The sequence below is a fragment of the Vombatus ursinus genome, unplaced genomic scaffold (genome assembly GCF_900497805.2).
Source record: "Vombatus ursinus unplaced genomic scaffold, bare-nosed wombat genome assembly UNPS02014785.1, whole genome shotgun sequence".
NCBI classification, from domain to species: Eukaryota; Metazoa; Chordata; class Mammalia; order Diprotodontia; family Vombatidae; genus Vombatus; species Vombatus ursinus.
Window position 1 is genome coordinate 11,532,061 of NW_020954563.1, and position 13,795 is coordinate 11,545,855.

At 42.4% G+C, this 13,795-nt stretch overlaps 1 protein-coding gene across 1 annotated transcript in view; it reads right to left on the reverse strand.

The window, feature by feature from the left end:
* TOX2 (TOX high mobility group box family member 2) overlaps positions 1-13,795 on the reverse strand; it is a 275,381-nt gene that overhangs the window by 10,944 nt on the left and 250,642 nt on the right. The window contains exon 5 of the mRNA XM_027867220.1: positions 2,349-2,429. Coding sequence (XP_027723021.1) covers positions 2,349-2,429 — 81 coding nt within the window. The remainder of the gene's footprint in view (positions 1-2,348; positions 2,430-13,795) is intronic.

A 13,795-nucleotide genomic window follows, 5' to 3' on the forward strand; every position in this document is an offset into this window, starting at 1 on the left:
CTTCCTTCCTTCCTTCCTTCCTTCCTTCCTTCCTTCCTTCCTTCCTTTCTTCCTTCCTCCCTCCCTTCCTTCTTCCTTCTTCCCTCCCTTCTTTCCTTCTTTCTTTCTTTCCTTTCTTACTTCCTTCACCTAGCAAAATGTCTTGCACAGAATAGGCACTTAAATTCCTGTTGGGTTGGATTAAATTGATTCTCTACCTTCCCAAAGTGCTGGAAGAGACCTGAAGGGTCAGCCAGAGGGAATTTACAAACCTCTAAGGCTGAGAATTTCTATTTTAAACCAATTTTTGTCTTCTTTTCCCTATATTGCTTCTCAAAGCTATTGTTACTACCTTTGTGAATTGCCAAAGCCATCTGTGCTTCTACAATGGTGCAGAAATTGATCTGTGTCCCCATGCCATCACATCCATGTCACCGCTAAGTGGGATGAGGATTAGAGATTCTAACACCCTTGAGGGCCCAAGTTGGGGAACAGATGTGTGTGTGTGTGATAGAGCTAAGTGTACATGAAAACAAGAAAAGATTCCAATCATGAGAAGCAGGGAGAAATGACAAGAAACGTCCTCTTTCAGGAAGTGGTCTCAATTCCTGGTTCCTTTGAGTCTTTTTGGGTGCTCTCATAGAGTGGGAGTTCCTTTGTCTTGGGTTCAGAGACATTGTCTCTGGGGTAGAAAAAATATAGGCAAGCCACCAATAATCCCACCATTTGTCAATCCCTTCTCATCCCCAAAACCCCAAGCAGCTAGGACGTTAATTAAATTCCTTCAAGCCGATGATAGTGACTTTGATGATTTAATTTTTGGCCTGTTTGCCTGGACACTTAACCTTCGAGTCACAGCCAAAAGTACATTATGGTCTACTAAAAAGAGTCTTTATGTGAGGCCTTGGAATCAGGGGCTAGCATCACGCACTCTCAGAGATGGAAGGGCGCTCAGAGGCCATCTAGTCTGACCTGTACTTGAACAACAATCCCCTGAATAACAGGTCCTGAAAATGGTCATCCAGCCTCCCAGTTAAGACCTCCAGTGATGGGGAGCTCACCACCTCTAAGAATATCTCACTCTACTTCTGGATAGCTCTGATGATTAGAAAATGGTCTACTTACACTGAAGCAAAATCTAGCTCATTACAATTTCCTAATTCTGTTCTCTAGGTAGAATAATTCTTTCTTCAAAAAATTTTTAACATTCATTTTTATAAAATTTTGAGTTTCAAATTTTCTCCTTCCCCTCCTTTCCCTCTCCCTATGATGGCAAGCAATTTGATATAGGTTATATATGCACAATCATGTAAAACCTATTTCCATCGACAGAATAATTCTAAACCATTTTTCATCCTTTCATCCTTGAAGATCAGAGTTTCAATCCCATCTTTGTCACTCAGAAACTGAGTGACCTTGAGGATGTCACTTGGGGATGCTTCAGTCTCCTACCATTGACCCCATTGCCTCTGGGGCTCTGGGGTGTGGTTTCTATTGCCTAACCAATATCCAAGGGAGGTTGGTTATTCATTCAAGCAGTAAGATCAAAAAGAAAAAAAATATTTTTAACTGCCTTGGAACTTGGAAAATGCGGCTCAGCCAATGGTTAAGGACTTGTCTTGTTCTTGTAACTGCTGCATGTTGAGCTTTTCTCCCCAAGGGACATACTGCCAAGCTAAAAGAGATGGGAGCTGGGTGACCAACTAGCTTAGAGAACTAACAGGATGTCAGGGAACCTGAGTTCTAGTTTTCCTCTCTGCCGCTAACTCTTTGTGTGACCTTGGATGAGTACCTTTTTCTCCCCAAGCCTCAGTTTCTTCAGCTGTAAATGGAGGGCAAACTATAAGGTCCTGTTGAGCCCGGGCTGTTGATGTTCTCTGAGTATGGCAGTCAGGACTATGCCATCCAGTGCCCATTTCCATGCTGGCATAGTCCATATACCCTGTATACGGGGGTGTGCCAGAGCCAGCTCTAACCAGCTAGCTAATGGTTACATTTTCAGTGTGAGTACTGACATCTTGGAAATGGAAAATTGGCAAACATCGAGGCTTGATTTATTGTTTTGTTCATTGTGGAGACTTAGATTGATGGAGAAAAATGTTTATGATGCAGATTAAACTAAAAACTGTATGTGAATCCATCCTCCCCTCCTCCAAGACCCTGGTTGTTAAATATTGAGTAGCACACCCCTGCTACTCAAAGGATACCCCATTAGCCTAAAGAGCAGCAGTAAGATGGCCAAGAGTATGGGCAGCATGGTTACAGAGTGCTTCTTATCAAATGGCTCCTCCTCAGAGATTCTCAAGAGATGCAACTAATTTATCACATCCAGAGAGCTTACTGGCTAGATGAGAAGTGGGGCTGGTTACCTTGGAAACGAGGCTGGCCCGATAGGCTGCCAGGGCCTTTAAATATTCTTTCTTTGCAGCTTCAGTTTTCCTCTTATAGGCCTGAAAGAAGGAAACAAAGACTAGCGGTTAGTGAGAGGGACTGAGTAAACTCCTGACTCACCTGAGCACACATCTGGTCCAGGTTGTACCTCCTAGAGAGGCCTGTCTTACCTGTGTTAGGATATCATCAGTGAGAATTTTGGAGGACCATCTTGCCTCATCTACTTGTGAATTCCATGACAAAGAGTGCCTCAGGTCTGTCCTAGCTCAGACAATGCCCCTTCTTCCTCCAAGAAGTCTGCTTCCTTCCCTCCCTCACCCTCAAGGTCTTTTATGATGTCTCTTAACCTCCTGTTGTGGCGCAGGAAGAGGAGAGCAGAATCCCCTCTTCCCATTCAATAATCACTCTCTCCTGTCCTCTTTCCTCAGGACCTTAGCTTCAGTAGTAGAAAGAATGCTCTTTGGAGTGGGAATACCTGGGTTCAAATCCAACCTCAGGCACTTATTGTGTGCCCCTGGGCAAATCACCTGACCCCTCTGAGCCTCAGTCTTCTATCTGTAAAAGTGGTATAATAGTGATGTGCCTACCTCACAGAGCTGGAATAACAGTTGTAAAATTTTTTTTTTATTTTTCTGAACTTCATACAAATTTATTTCTTTCACAACAGCAAAGGTTCGCTAACAGACACACACACACACACACACACACACACACACACACACACACACATGCACACATCAGACTGGCAGCATCCTTCCTGAAAAGAACCTCTACCTACAGAAGTTCTACAGCTAATTACTTTGTTTTTTTTAATTTCTTTTTTTTCTTATTAAAAAATTTATTTATTTTTAGTTTTCAACATTTACTTCCACAAGATTTTGAGTTCCAAATTTTCACCCCATCTCGCCCCTCCCCCCACTCCAAGATGGCATGCATTCTGAATGCCCCTTCCCCTAGTCTGCCTTCCCTTCTATCTCTCCCCCCCTCTCTTATTTCCTTCCTCTTCTATTTTCCTGTAGGGCAGGATAGGTTTCTGTACCTCATTTCCTGTATTTCTTGTTTCCCAGTTGCATGTGAAAACATTTTTTTTTAAACATGTGTTTTTAAATCTTTGGGTTCCAAATTTTCTCCCTTCCTCCCTCCCCACCCACCCTCATTGAAAAGGCAAACAACTCAATATAGGTTATACATGTGCAGTTATGCAAAACACTTCCATAGTAGACATGCTGTGAAAAACTATTTCCCTTAATCCTATCTCGCCCCCCCCATTTATTCAGTTCTTTCTTTTGACCCTGTCCCTCCTCAGAAGTATTTGCTTCTGATTACCCCCTTTCCCAATCTGCCCTCCTCTCTATCATCCCCCTACTCTCTTGTCCCCTTCCCCCTCCTATTTTCCTGTAGGGTAAGACAGATTTCCATACCCAATTGAGTGTGTATGTTATTCCCTCCTTAAGTCAAATCCTATGAGAATAAGATTCACTCATTCCCTCTCACCTTTCCCCCGTTTCCCCTCCACTGCAAGAAACTTTTCTTTTCTGTTTTTTTTGCCAGATAATTTACTACCTCTCCCTTTCTCCTTCTCCTAGTACAATCCTCTCTCACACCTTAATCTTATTTTCCAGATATGACTCCTTCATCTTCAACTCACCCTGTGCCCTCCATCTATCTATCTATCTATCTATACATACATATAATTTTTCTCCTTCAACTACTCTAATACTGACAAAGGTCTCATGAGTTACAAATATCATCTTTCCATGCAGGAATGTAAACAGTTCAACCTTAATAAGTCTCTTATGATTTCTCTTTCCTGTTTACCTCTTCATGTTCCACTTGAGTGTTGTATTTGAAAGTCAAATTTTCTATTCAGCTCTGGTCTTTTCATCAAGAATGCTTGAAAGTCCTCTATTTCACTGAATGACCATTTTTTCCGCTGAAGGATTATACTCATTTTTGCTGGGTAGGTGATTCTTGGTTGTAATCCTATCTCCTTTGCCCTCCGGAATATTATATTCCATGCCCTGCGGTCCCTTAGTGTAGAAGCTGCTAAATCTTGTGTTATCCTGATTGTGTTTCCACAATACTTGAAATTGTTCCTTTCTGGCTGCTTGTAATATTTTCTCCTTGACCTGGAAACTCTGGAATTTGGCTACAATATTCCTAGGAGTTTTCCTTTGGGGATCTCCTTCAGGAGGAGATCGGTGGATTCTTTCAATTTCTATTTTGCCCTCTGGTTCTAAAATATCAGGGCAGTTTTCCTTGATAATTTCTTGAAAGATGATGTCTAGGCTCTTTTTTTGATCATGGATTTCAGATAGTCCAATAATTTTTAAGTTCTCTCTCCTGGATCTATTTTCCAGGTCAGTTGTTTTTCCAAAGAGATATTTCACATTGTTTTCTAATTTTTCATTCTTTTGGATTTGTTTTACAGTGTCTTGAATTCTCATAAAGTCACTAGCTTCCAATTGCTCTATTCTAATTTTTAAGGAAGTATTTTCTTCAGTAATCTTTTGGACTTCCTTTTCCATTTGACCAATTTTACTTTTTAGGGCATTCTCCTCATTGGCTTTTTGGACCTCTTTTGCCATTTGGGTTAGGCTATTTTTAAGGTGTTATTTTCTTCAGTTTTTTTTTGGGTTTCTTTTAGCAAGCTGTTGACTTGTTTTTCATGATTTTCTTGCATCACTCTCAGTTTTTCCTCTACTTCTCTTACTTGCTTCTCAAAATTCCTTTTGAGCTCTTCCAAGGCCTGGGACTGATTCATATTTTTCTTGGAGGCTTTGGATGTAGGAGCTTTGACTTTGTTGTCTTCTTCTGGCTGTATGTTTTGATTTTCTTTGTCACCAAAGTAAGATAATATAGTCTGACTCTTTTTGTGCTGCTTGCTCATGATCGTGGCCAATTACTTGAGTTTTAAATTCCTTGTTAAGGTAAGAGTCTGCTTCCATTGTGGAGAATGTACTGTCCCAAGCTTTGGGGGTTTGTACAGCTGTTTTCAGAGATACTTCTAGAAACCTGTAAATTTTCAGTTTTTCCAAGGTAGTATGATCAAGGGCGAGGTGTTTTCTCTCCACCACCACAACAAGCTCCACTACACCAGTGTTCCTCTTCGCCCCAGGACCGCCCCTCAGAACTGTGAACCAGTGACAAAGAACTTTACAATATTATCTCATTTTATCCTCTGGTAGGATAGATGCTATTATTATTCCCATTTTACAAATGAGGAAATCAAGGCAGATAGCAGGTAAATGACTTGCACAGGCTTACACAGCTATTAAGTGACTGAAGCAAGACTTGAACTCACGTCTTCCTGAGTTCAATACTCTAACAGCTGTGCCACCTAACTCTGCCATTTATCACCTGTGTAACTTTGGACTGGTCCTTTAATCTCTCTGGGTCTTAGTTTCCTTATATATACAAGGATCCTTTCCAGTTCTTAATCCATGAGCTATAATTCACATATCATATTATCAATAAATGTCTCACAGAAGGGTCACTGTCTGACTGGAACTGGAAACAACAGAACAAATATTTACTTTAGACTGCTCCTGATTTTTTAGCCCTAAGCTCAGGTAGACAGAGCCTTGGAGAAAAGGGCAGCAACTATATATTTGTTGTTATTGTTTCAGTCTTTTCAGTTGTGTCTGACTCTTTGTGACCTCATTTGGGATTATCTTGGCAAAGATACTGGAGTGGTTTGCCATGTCCTTCTCCAACTTATTTTACAGATGAGGAAACTGAGGCAAACAGGGTGAAGTGATTTGTCCAGGGTCACACAGCTAGTAAGTCTCTGAGGCCAGATTTGAACTCAGGAAGATGAGTCTTCCTGACTTCAGGTCCAGTGCTCTGTGCACTATGGCACCACCTAGCCCTCTCCAGTAGCCCAGGACCTGCCAGTGTAACCCATGAGTATGTGAATGGCTAAGAAGGCCAGTTGCCTTCACTTACCACCTGGGGGAAGGATTGAAGACAGTGAAGAAAAAGAGTGTCAGGATACCACTGGCACTGGTGATGGCCTATTCTGGCTCCATTGCTCTAGGAGGGCCAAGAGCATTGCTGAATCATTGAGAGATTGCTTTTGTTCTTTTCAAAACTTCATTTAATTTTTCAAAAATTAGCAAAAGTCTATTTTCTCTCCCTCCCACCTGCCCTCCACACCCCTACACCCTCATTGGGGAAAAAAATAAAAACAAAAACCTTGCAAAAATATGCATAAGCAAGCAATACGAATTCCCACACTGTCCACTGGGGTATATTTTGTAGAAGGCGTCTGAGACTCAGGGAAGCTCCTTCATCTCCCCTAATACCAGGCTGCCCTTCCTTCACTGCTTGTTGTATGACCTCCTGAGGCTCCATAGGGTTTCTGTGTGTGTGTGGCGGGGGGTGGTTCACTCTTTGTATTGTCTGACAGAGTGGGAAACTCTGGGGAGATTCTTTTAGTCTATCTCTGGGTTGTAAGGATGAGTGGTGGGGATTTGCTTGTGATAGTATCTGGTCCCAAGCTCTGCTGGCTAAGAGAATGAAAAGTCTTTTTTGGAGGCTTGCCATCTCCTCTCCTCATAACTAGAGAGCATTTGTAGGGAGAGAGCCAGGGCTTATCTTTCTGGCTGTTCCAAACACCGAATCACCTTCATTAAAGGAAAGGCTCAGCGCTACAAGTAGGAATGCTTATTCTTGGGGCAAATTCAGTGAAGGGAGGGCCAGGGGATAATTTGACCACATGTATAGTCACACTGGGAGATGGAGCAGTTCAGTCCATCTCCCCCTGCCAGAGAATCCAGCCTCTGTCTTCAAAAAGGGATTGTGGGAGAGGGGCACCATGGCTATTGGAGCTTGATAATGTTTTCTGGGATCAGGGGGAAGGGTAGGCCTACGTTGTGGTATAGGCTGGTGGCAGGTGAGGTGTGAGCATACTGCAAGGAGGAAGTGCAACTCCCCTCCTCTCCCATGTCACTGCCCTGGTTTGCACCACGCTGGTTATGGCTCTGGTCATTCATTACTCCAAGAAAAGGCTCTTTCCTAGCGGGCCAATATCTCCTGATATTGCAGCCTTGGTTGACTGGTATGGATTCTCTCCCTGAGAAGTCATCGATAAAGTGTTAGAGAGACCTACTCATGATAATTGCTCCTGAGAGAAGCCAAGTCTCAATGGGTTTCAGGATTCCTCCATTGCCAGGACAACAGTCTAGTGTTTTGGGAACCCAGTTCCCTTGCTCACACTACTGATGACAATTCTTAACTGGGTTATAAATCTTTGGCCCAGAAAGCAATACTTGACAAGCTTAGCTGGGAGCAGAAGAAGCCCTTGGGAAACCTCATGTGAGGAGCCAGATGGGGTCCTCAGAATTATTATTAGCCAACTGGAAAAAAATAATTATAAGCTTGAGTAGTAGAAACTTACTTTCTCTTCTTTAACCTACTTCATGAAAATAGAGTGTATGTGTATTTCCCTACCTTTCCTCTCTCTCTCCCCCTACCCCCGCCCCGCCCTTGGCTAGGGAATCTATTTACCACCTAAAGACAAACCAAGCTGGACTCCTTTCTGAGGGGGAATGGAATCTCACTGAACTCTTTCTTGCCTGAGCAAGTTTAGACAGAAAGGCCTGAAATGAAATGTGGAGAAGTGATTCCCTTTGCTCTGGGATGCAGGGATCTGACCAACCGGAGTTTTTCTTTCATAGTACAGGGAAGAGCTAGGAATGAGTTGTTGGAGAGGAGGCATGGCATAGTGGTTTGAGCCCTGGCTTTGGAGTCAGGGAGGTCTGAGTTTGAATCCTGCCTCAGACACTTGCTAGCTGTGTGACCCTGGACAAGTTGCTTAACCTCTCTTAGCCTTGGTTTCTTCACCTGTAAGATGGGGATATAATAGCACCTACATCACAAGTTAGGCTCAAATAATCCCGATTGCCTTTCAAAAAAACAAAAACAAACCAAAAAAGGAGTTTATTAGAGCACTTAACAGCCATATGACACTTAGCTCAGGCAGGCCTCCCTCTTCTCTCTTCAGAGATCCAGCTAGTCAGTAGGGCCACCTCACATATGCAATCTCTTGTCAAATCTTCTGATTATTAACCTCTGCAACATCCCTTATGTAGGTCCCTTTCTCTGCACTCTCAGAACCATAGTCCTTCTACAGGCCGTCATCTTTCTTCTTGCCTAGACTATTGCCATAGCCTTCAGGCCTCCCTGCCTCAAATTTCTCCCATCCTCCCCCTTAGCTGCCCAAATGATCTTCTTACAGTGTGGGTCCTTCCTAGCTTTCCCCTCTTTGTATAGTTATTATATTTCACATACTCTCTGACTGAGCTATCCTGGAATTTTATACATACACGCGCACACACACACACACATACACACACACACACACATACACACATGCACACACCCTCCATGCTTTTCTGAACTGAGTTCTCAAGAAAATTATGGATTCTGAGAGGCAGAGATAAAAAAGGAGTGCATCCTAGGCACCGGAGCCAGCGGGCGGGGGTAGTCTGTGCAAAGGTATGACAGATGGGGGGTTGAGGGTAAGCAGCAGCAAGAAAGCCAGTTTTGACCACTTCACACCTGTCAGATTGGCCAACATGACAAAACAGGAAAATGATAAATGTTGGAGAAGATGTGGTAAAATTGGAACATTAATGCATCGTTGGTGGAGTTGTGAAATGATCCAACCATTTTGGAGAGCAATTTGGAACTATACCTAAAGGGTTATAAAAATGTGCCTAATCTTTGACCCAGCAATAGCACTTCTAGGGCTGTATCCCAAAGAGATCATACAAATGGGAAAAGGACCCACATGTACAAAAATATTTATAGCAGTTCTTTTGGTGGTGGCCAAGAATTGGAAATTGAGAGGATGTCCATCGATTGGGGAATGGCTGAACAAGTTGTGGTGTATGAATTTAATGGAATACTATTGTACTATAAGAAATGATGAACAGGCAGACCAGAAAAATCTGGAAAGACTTGTATGGTCTGATGCTAAGTGAAGTGAGCAGAACCAAGAGAACGTTGTATACACTAACAGCCACGTTGTGCGATGACTAATATCGATAGACTTAATCCTTCTCAACAATACAAGGATCTAAGACATCTCCAAAAGCCCATGATGGAAAATGCTATCCAGATCCAAAGAAAGAACTATGGAGTTTGAATGCAGATCGAAGCATAGTATTTGCTATTTCTTTTCTTCTGTTGTGTTTTGATTCTTCTTTCTGGTGGTTCCTCCTATTGGTTTTAATTCTTACTTACAACATCACTAATGTGAAAATATGTTTAATAGGAATGTATATGTATAGCCTATATCAGATTGCATGCCATCTTGGGGAGGGAGGTGGAGAGGGAGGGGGAGAAATATTTAAAACTCAAAAGCTTATGGAAGTGATTGTTGATAAATTAAAATAAATTAATTTTTAAAAAAGGAAGAAAGCTAGTTTTGCTAGACTTACAGAACCTAAAAGAGAAATAAGCCTGGAGGGGAAAGTTGGAGCCAGACTGTAAAGGGTTTCTAAATGCAAGGCAGAGGGAGTTTCCAGTTTTATTGTATTGTACTTAGAGGTAATAGGAAGGCAACTGAGTTTTTGTGAGCTAGGTAACAACATGCTAAGACCTTTGGAAAATCACTTTTGGCTGCTGTGTGGAGGAGGAATTGGAGAGGGGGAGACTTGAGGGAGGGAGACTGATTTAGGAGAAATTGTAATAGTCTAGGAGAGAATTGATGAAGGTCTAAACTAGCATGGCAGCCGTGTGAGTAGAGAGAAGGGCATGGATGTGTGAGGTACTCTGTAAGTAAAACTGACATGACATGGGAACTGACTAGATAAGTAGGGTGAGTAAGAGGAAGGAGTCAATGATAACTAAGATCAATAACTTGGTTAATGGGCAGGATAATGGCACTCTTGACAAATAGGGACATTCAGAAGACAAGTGAGTTTTGGTGGTGGTGGTGAGATGAGTTCAATTTTGGGCAAATTGAGTTTGAGATGCCTGTAGGACATCCCAGTTTGAAATGTCTGGTAGGCAGCTGGTGATGAAGATTGGGAACCAGATGAAAATACAGATGAAAATTAAACTCATAGGAGATGGGGAGGAGGAAGAGATAGGGACAGGGAGAAACAGAGAGAGAGACAGAGAGAGACAGAGCCAGACACAGAGAAGACAGATAGGCAGGAATAGATATAGAATGAGCTGGGGACAAAAGCCTTAGTTAACTACACCCACAGTCAAGGGCCTTGAGATAGATAATGATCTAGCAAAGGAAAGAAGGAGCCCTCAGACTTGAGGAGAACCAAAAGAGAGCACTGTTATGAAAACCAAAAGAGGAGAATGTAGCAGCAAGGAGAGAGGGTAGGCCACAACCTCATATTCCAGCAAAGGGGTCAACAAGGCTAAGGAATGAGAGAATATTTGCACAAATCACTTATTTTCTCTGGGCTTCTGTTTCCTCATCTATAAAACGTGGGGGTTGGTCTAGATGACCTCTGGAACAGCACCAAAGGTGACTCTGGTACTCTCACAGTGGGGACAAGGTAGTCTCACAAGCTGGAGAGAAAGATTTTTGCTCAGGGAGATCCTGTTTTCCTTAGATCACAAAATGCTGGCAACCTCCTACTCTGCCTATACATAAGAATGGTCTTGAATTCAAGCATCCACAGTTGCATGGGACTTGGAAGCTAATAGTGAAAGCAATTTTCAGCTTATGCCAGGTAAATGCCTCTTCAGGCAAAGGAAAATGGGGGCAATCAACAGGATTGATGTGTTTAAGTCGGGTACTGTTTTTGGCAAGCCACTTGGCTATGAATTAATGAAGAGACCCCATAGAACCATGGGATTTTAGAGCTAGAAAGGATGTTAGTGCCAAAGGCTGGCTGTGGCTAAGAAGCAAAGGGTGTAAGGGAAGGCATCCTGGGCTAGGAGCTGGAATTTGCTAGTAAATGTTTAACAGCTAGTTGGGAGCTAGAGGTGGGAATGTACTCAATATAAACCTTTTAAGTTTAATCTGTATTATAAACATTCTCTCTTATTGCTTCCTTAAGTCTATTCAATCAATTAAACAATAAACCAAGCCCTGATTTGTCGTGTTTGCTGATTTCTGAGGTGTAAATGCTTTCACTGGAAGTGTAACATCCTACTTACGAGGGAGCTGATTTGGGCTGGCCCCAGCACATCCTGGGCTAGGAGTCAAGAGAATCGGGTTTAAGTCCCCTAGCTCTGCCAGCAACTCACTGCGTGACTGTGGGCCAATCACTTCCCTTTTCTGAGCCTCAGTCTTCCCATCTTGGGGTGGACTAGAAAATCTCTAAGGTTCTTTCTAGTTGAGACTCTTTTAAGATAATTCTACCTACAACTATGATAGATACTAGTAGAGGGTAGCTATGCCACATCTGAATAGAAATTACTGCACCCCAAATACACAGATGGCTGGGGAAATGTGTCCAGCTGCAGGGAAGAGTTTGCTTACTGTGGTGCATTGCTGGGGTAGGGGTAAAGGGACAGATGGAGAGAGTGAAGCCAAGGCATCAGAACCAGTGAGTGCAGGAGAGGGAAGCAGTGTGGTAGAATAGGAAGAACACTGGATTTGGCGACAGGAACCGGGTTCAAATGAAGTGTGTGCTGCTTATTATCTGTGTGACCTTAAGCAAATAGCTTAACATCTCTGGGTCTCAGTTTCCCTATCTGTAAAATGAATGAAGGGCTTAGACTAAATGGCCTCAGCTCCTTTCCAACTTGAAATCTATGATCATGGACCTAATCTATGTCTAATCTGCCTCAAGTCCCTCCCCTCTCTATTCCATACTCCAAGGCGCCTTCGCAATTTTCCTAAAACACAGGTTTGACCCCATCACCCCGAAGCTCAGTAAACTCCAATGATTATCCTATTATTTCACTCCTATTGTCTCCAGGAGTAAAAACAAACTCCTCTGGGTATTAAAGTCCTTCACAGCCTGGCTTCAGCCTTCCCATGTGCTCTTCTTCCTTCACAGACACCACACACCAGCCAAACTGGCCTTTTGGCTCTTCCTCACACAGAACATTTCATTTCCTACCTCTGTCCCTTTGTATAAGCTGTCTTCCAGAGCTTGGAATGCACGCCCTTCCTTTCTCCACCTTCTAACCCTGGCTTCCTTCTCTCCATCTCTCTCTTCAGTTTGCTTCCCTTTTTCCCTCCCTTTCTTCTCAGCAATGCATAGGAAGAAAACATGTATTTATTAAGCACCTACTGTGTGCCAGGCACCGTGCTACATGCTCATTTGATCCTCACAACAACCCTTCGAGGGAAGTGTGATTGTGATCACCATTTTATAGCCAAGGAAAATGAGGCAAACAGGTTCAATGTCTTGCCGGAGGTCACATAGCTGGAAAGTGTCTGAGGCTGGATTGGAACTCAGATCTTATTGACTCCAGACCCAGCTCTCTATCCACTGCACCACCTACCAGTAAATACAGCTTTCTTAAATAATAATAGCTAACATTTACACAAAACTTACTATGGGCCAGGTTGGTGGTTGTTCTTCATTCATGTCAAAATGACATCACTATATTGGGGACAAGGTACAGTGTGTCTGTGCCTGATCAGACCCATGTGAGCTCAGAAGTCTCCACCACAGGCTGGGCACCAATAGTCCATAAGAACACTTGGAGTGGAAATGTCTCTAAATCGGTGCATCTATGTTAAGTACTTCACAATTATTATCTCATTTGATCCTTACAACTATTCTGGGAGGTAGGTGCTCTTATTATCTCCATTATGCAGCTGAGGAAACTGAGGCAAACAGAGGTTGACTTGCCCAGGGTCACACAGATAGTAAGTGTCTGAGGCTGGATTTAAATTCACATCTTTTTGACCCCAGACCCAGCAATCTATCCACTGCAACACTTAGCTATAAACTCAACTTTCTTCAAGACCAGGGGTTCTTAACCTGGAGTCTGTGAACTTTTAAAAATATATTTTTATAGCTGTTTTTCAATATAATTAATTTCCTTTGTAATCTTATATATTTTATTTTATACATCTAAAAACATTATTCTATGGAAACATGTTTTACATGATTGCACATAACCTATATCAAACTGCTTACCATCTCAGGGAGGGGGAATGTGAGAGAGGGAGGGAGAAAATTTGGGACTCAAATTAAAAAAATGTTAAAAATTATCTTTTCATGTATTTGGGGAAAAAATTAAATACTATATTAAAAAAAACATTATTCTGAAAAGGGGGCTGGTGGCTTCACCTGCCGAAGGAGTTTATGACACAAAAAAAGATTAAGAACCTTTGGTCATCAAGGCTCAGCTCAAACATCATCTTCTGATTCCCTGAGATGTTAGGGCTCCCTCCCTGCCAAATCTCCTATCACATTTATTTTGCATATATTTATCTATATATGCACATAGTAAGTATAGCACATTTGTATCTGCAGGTACATAT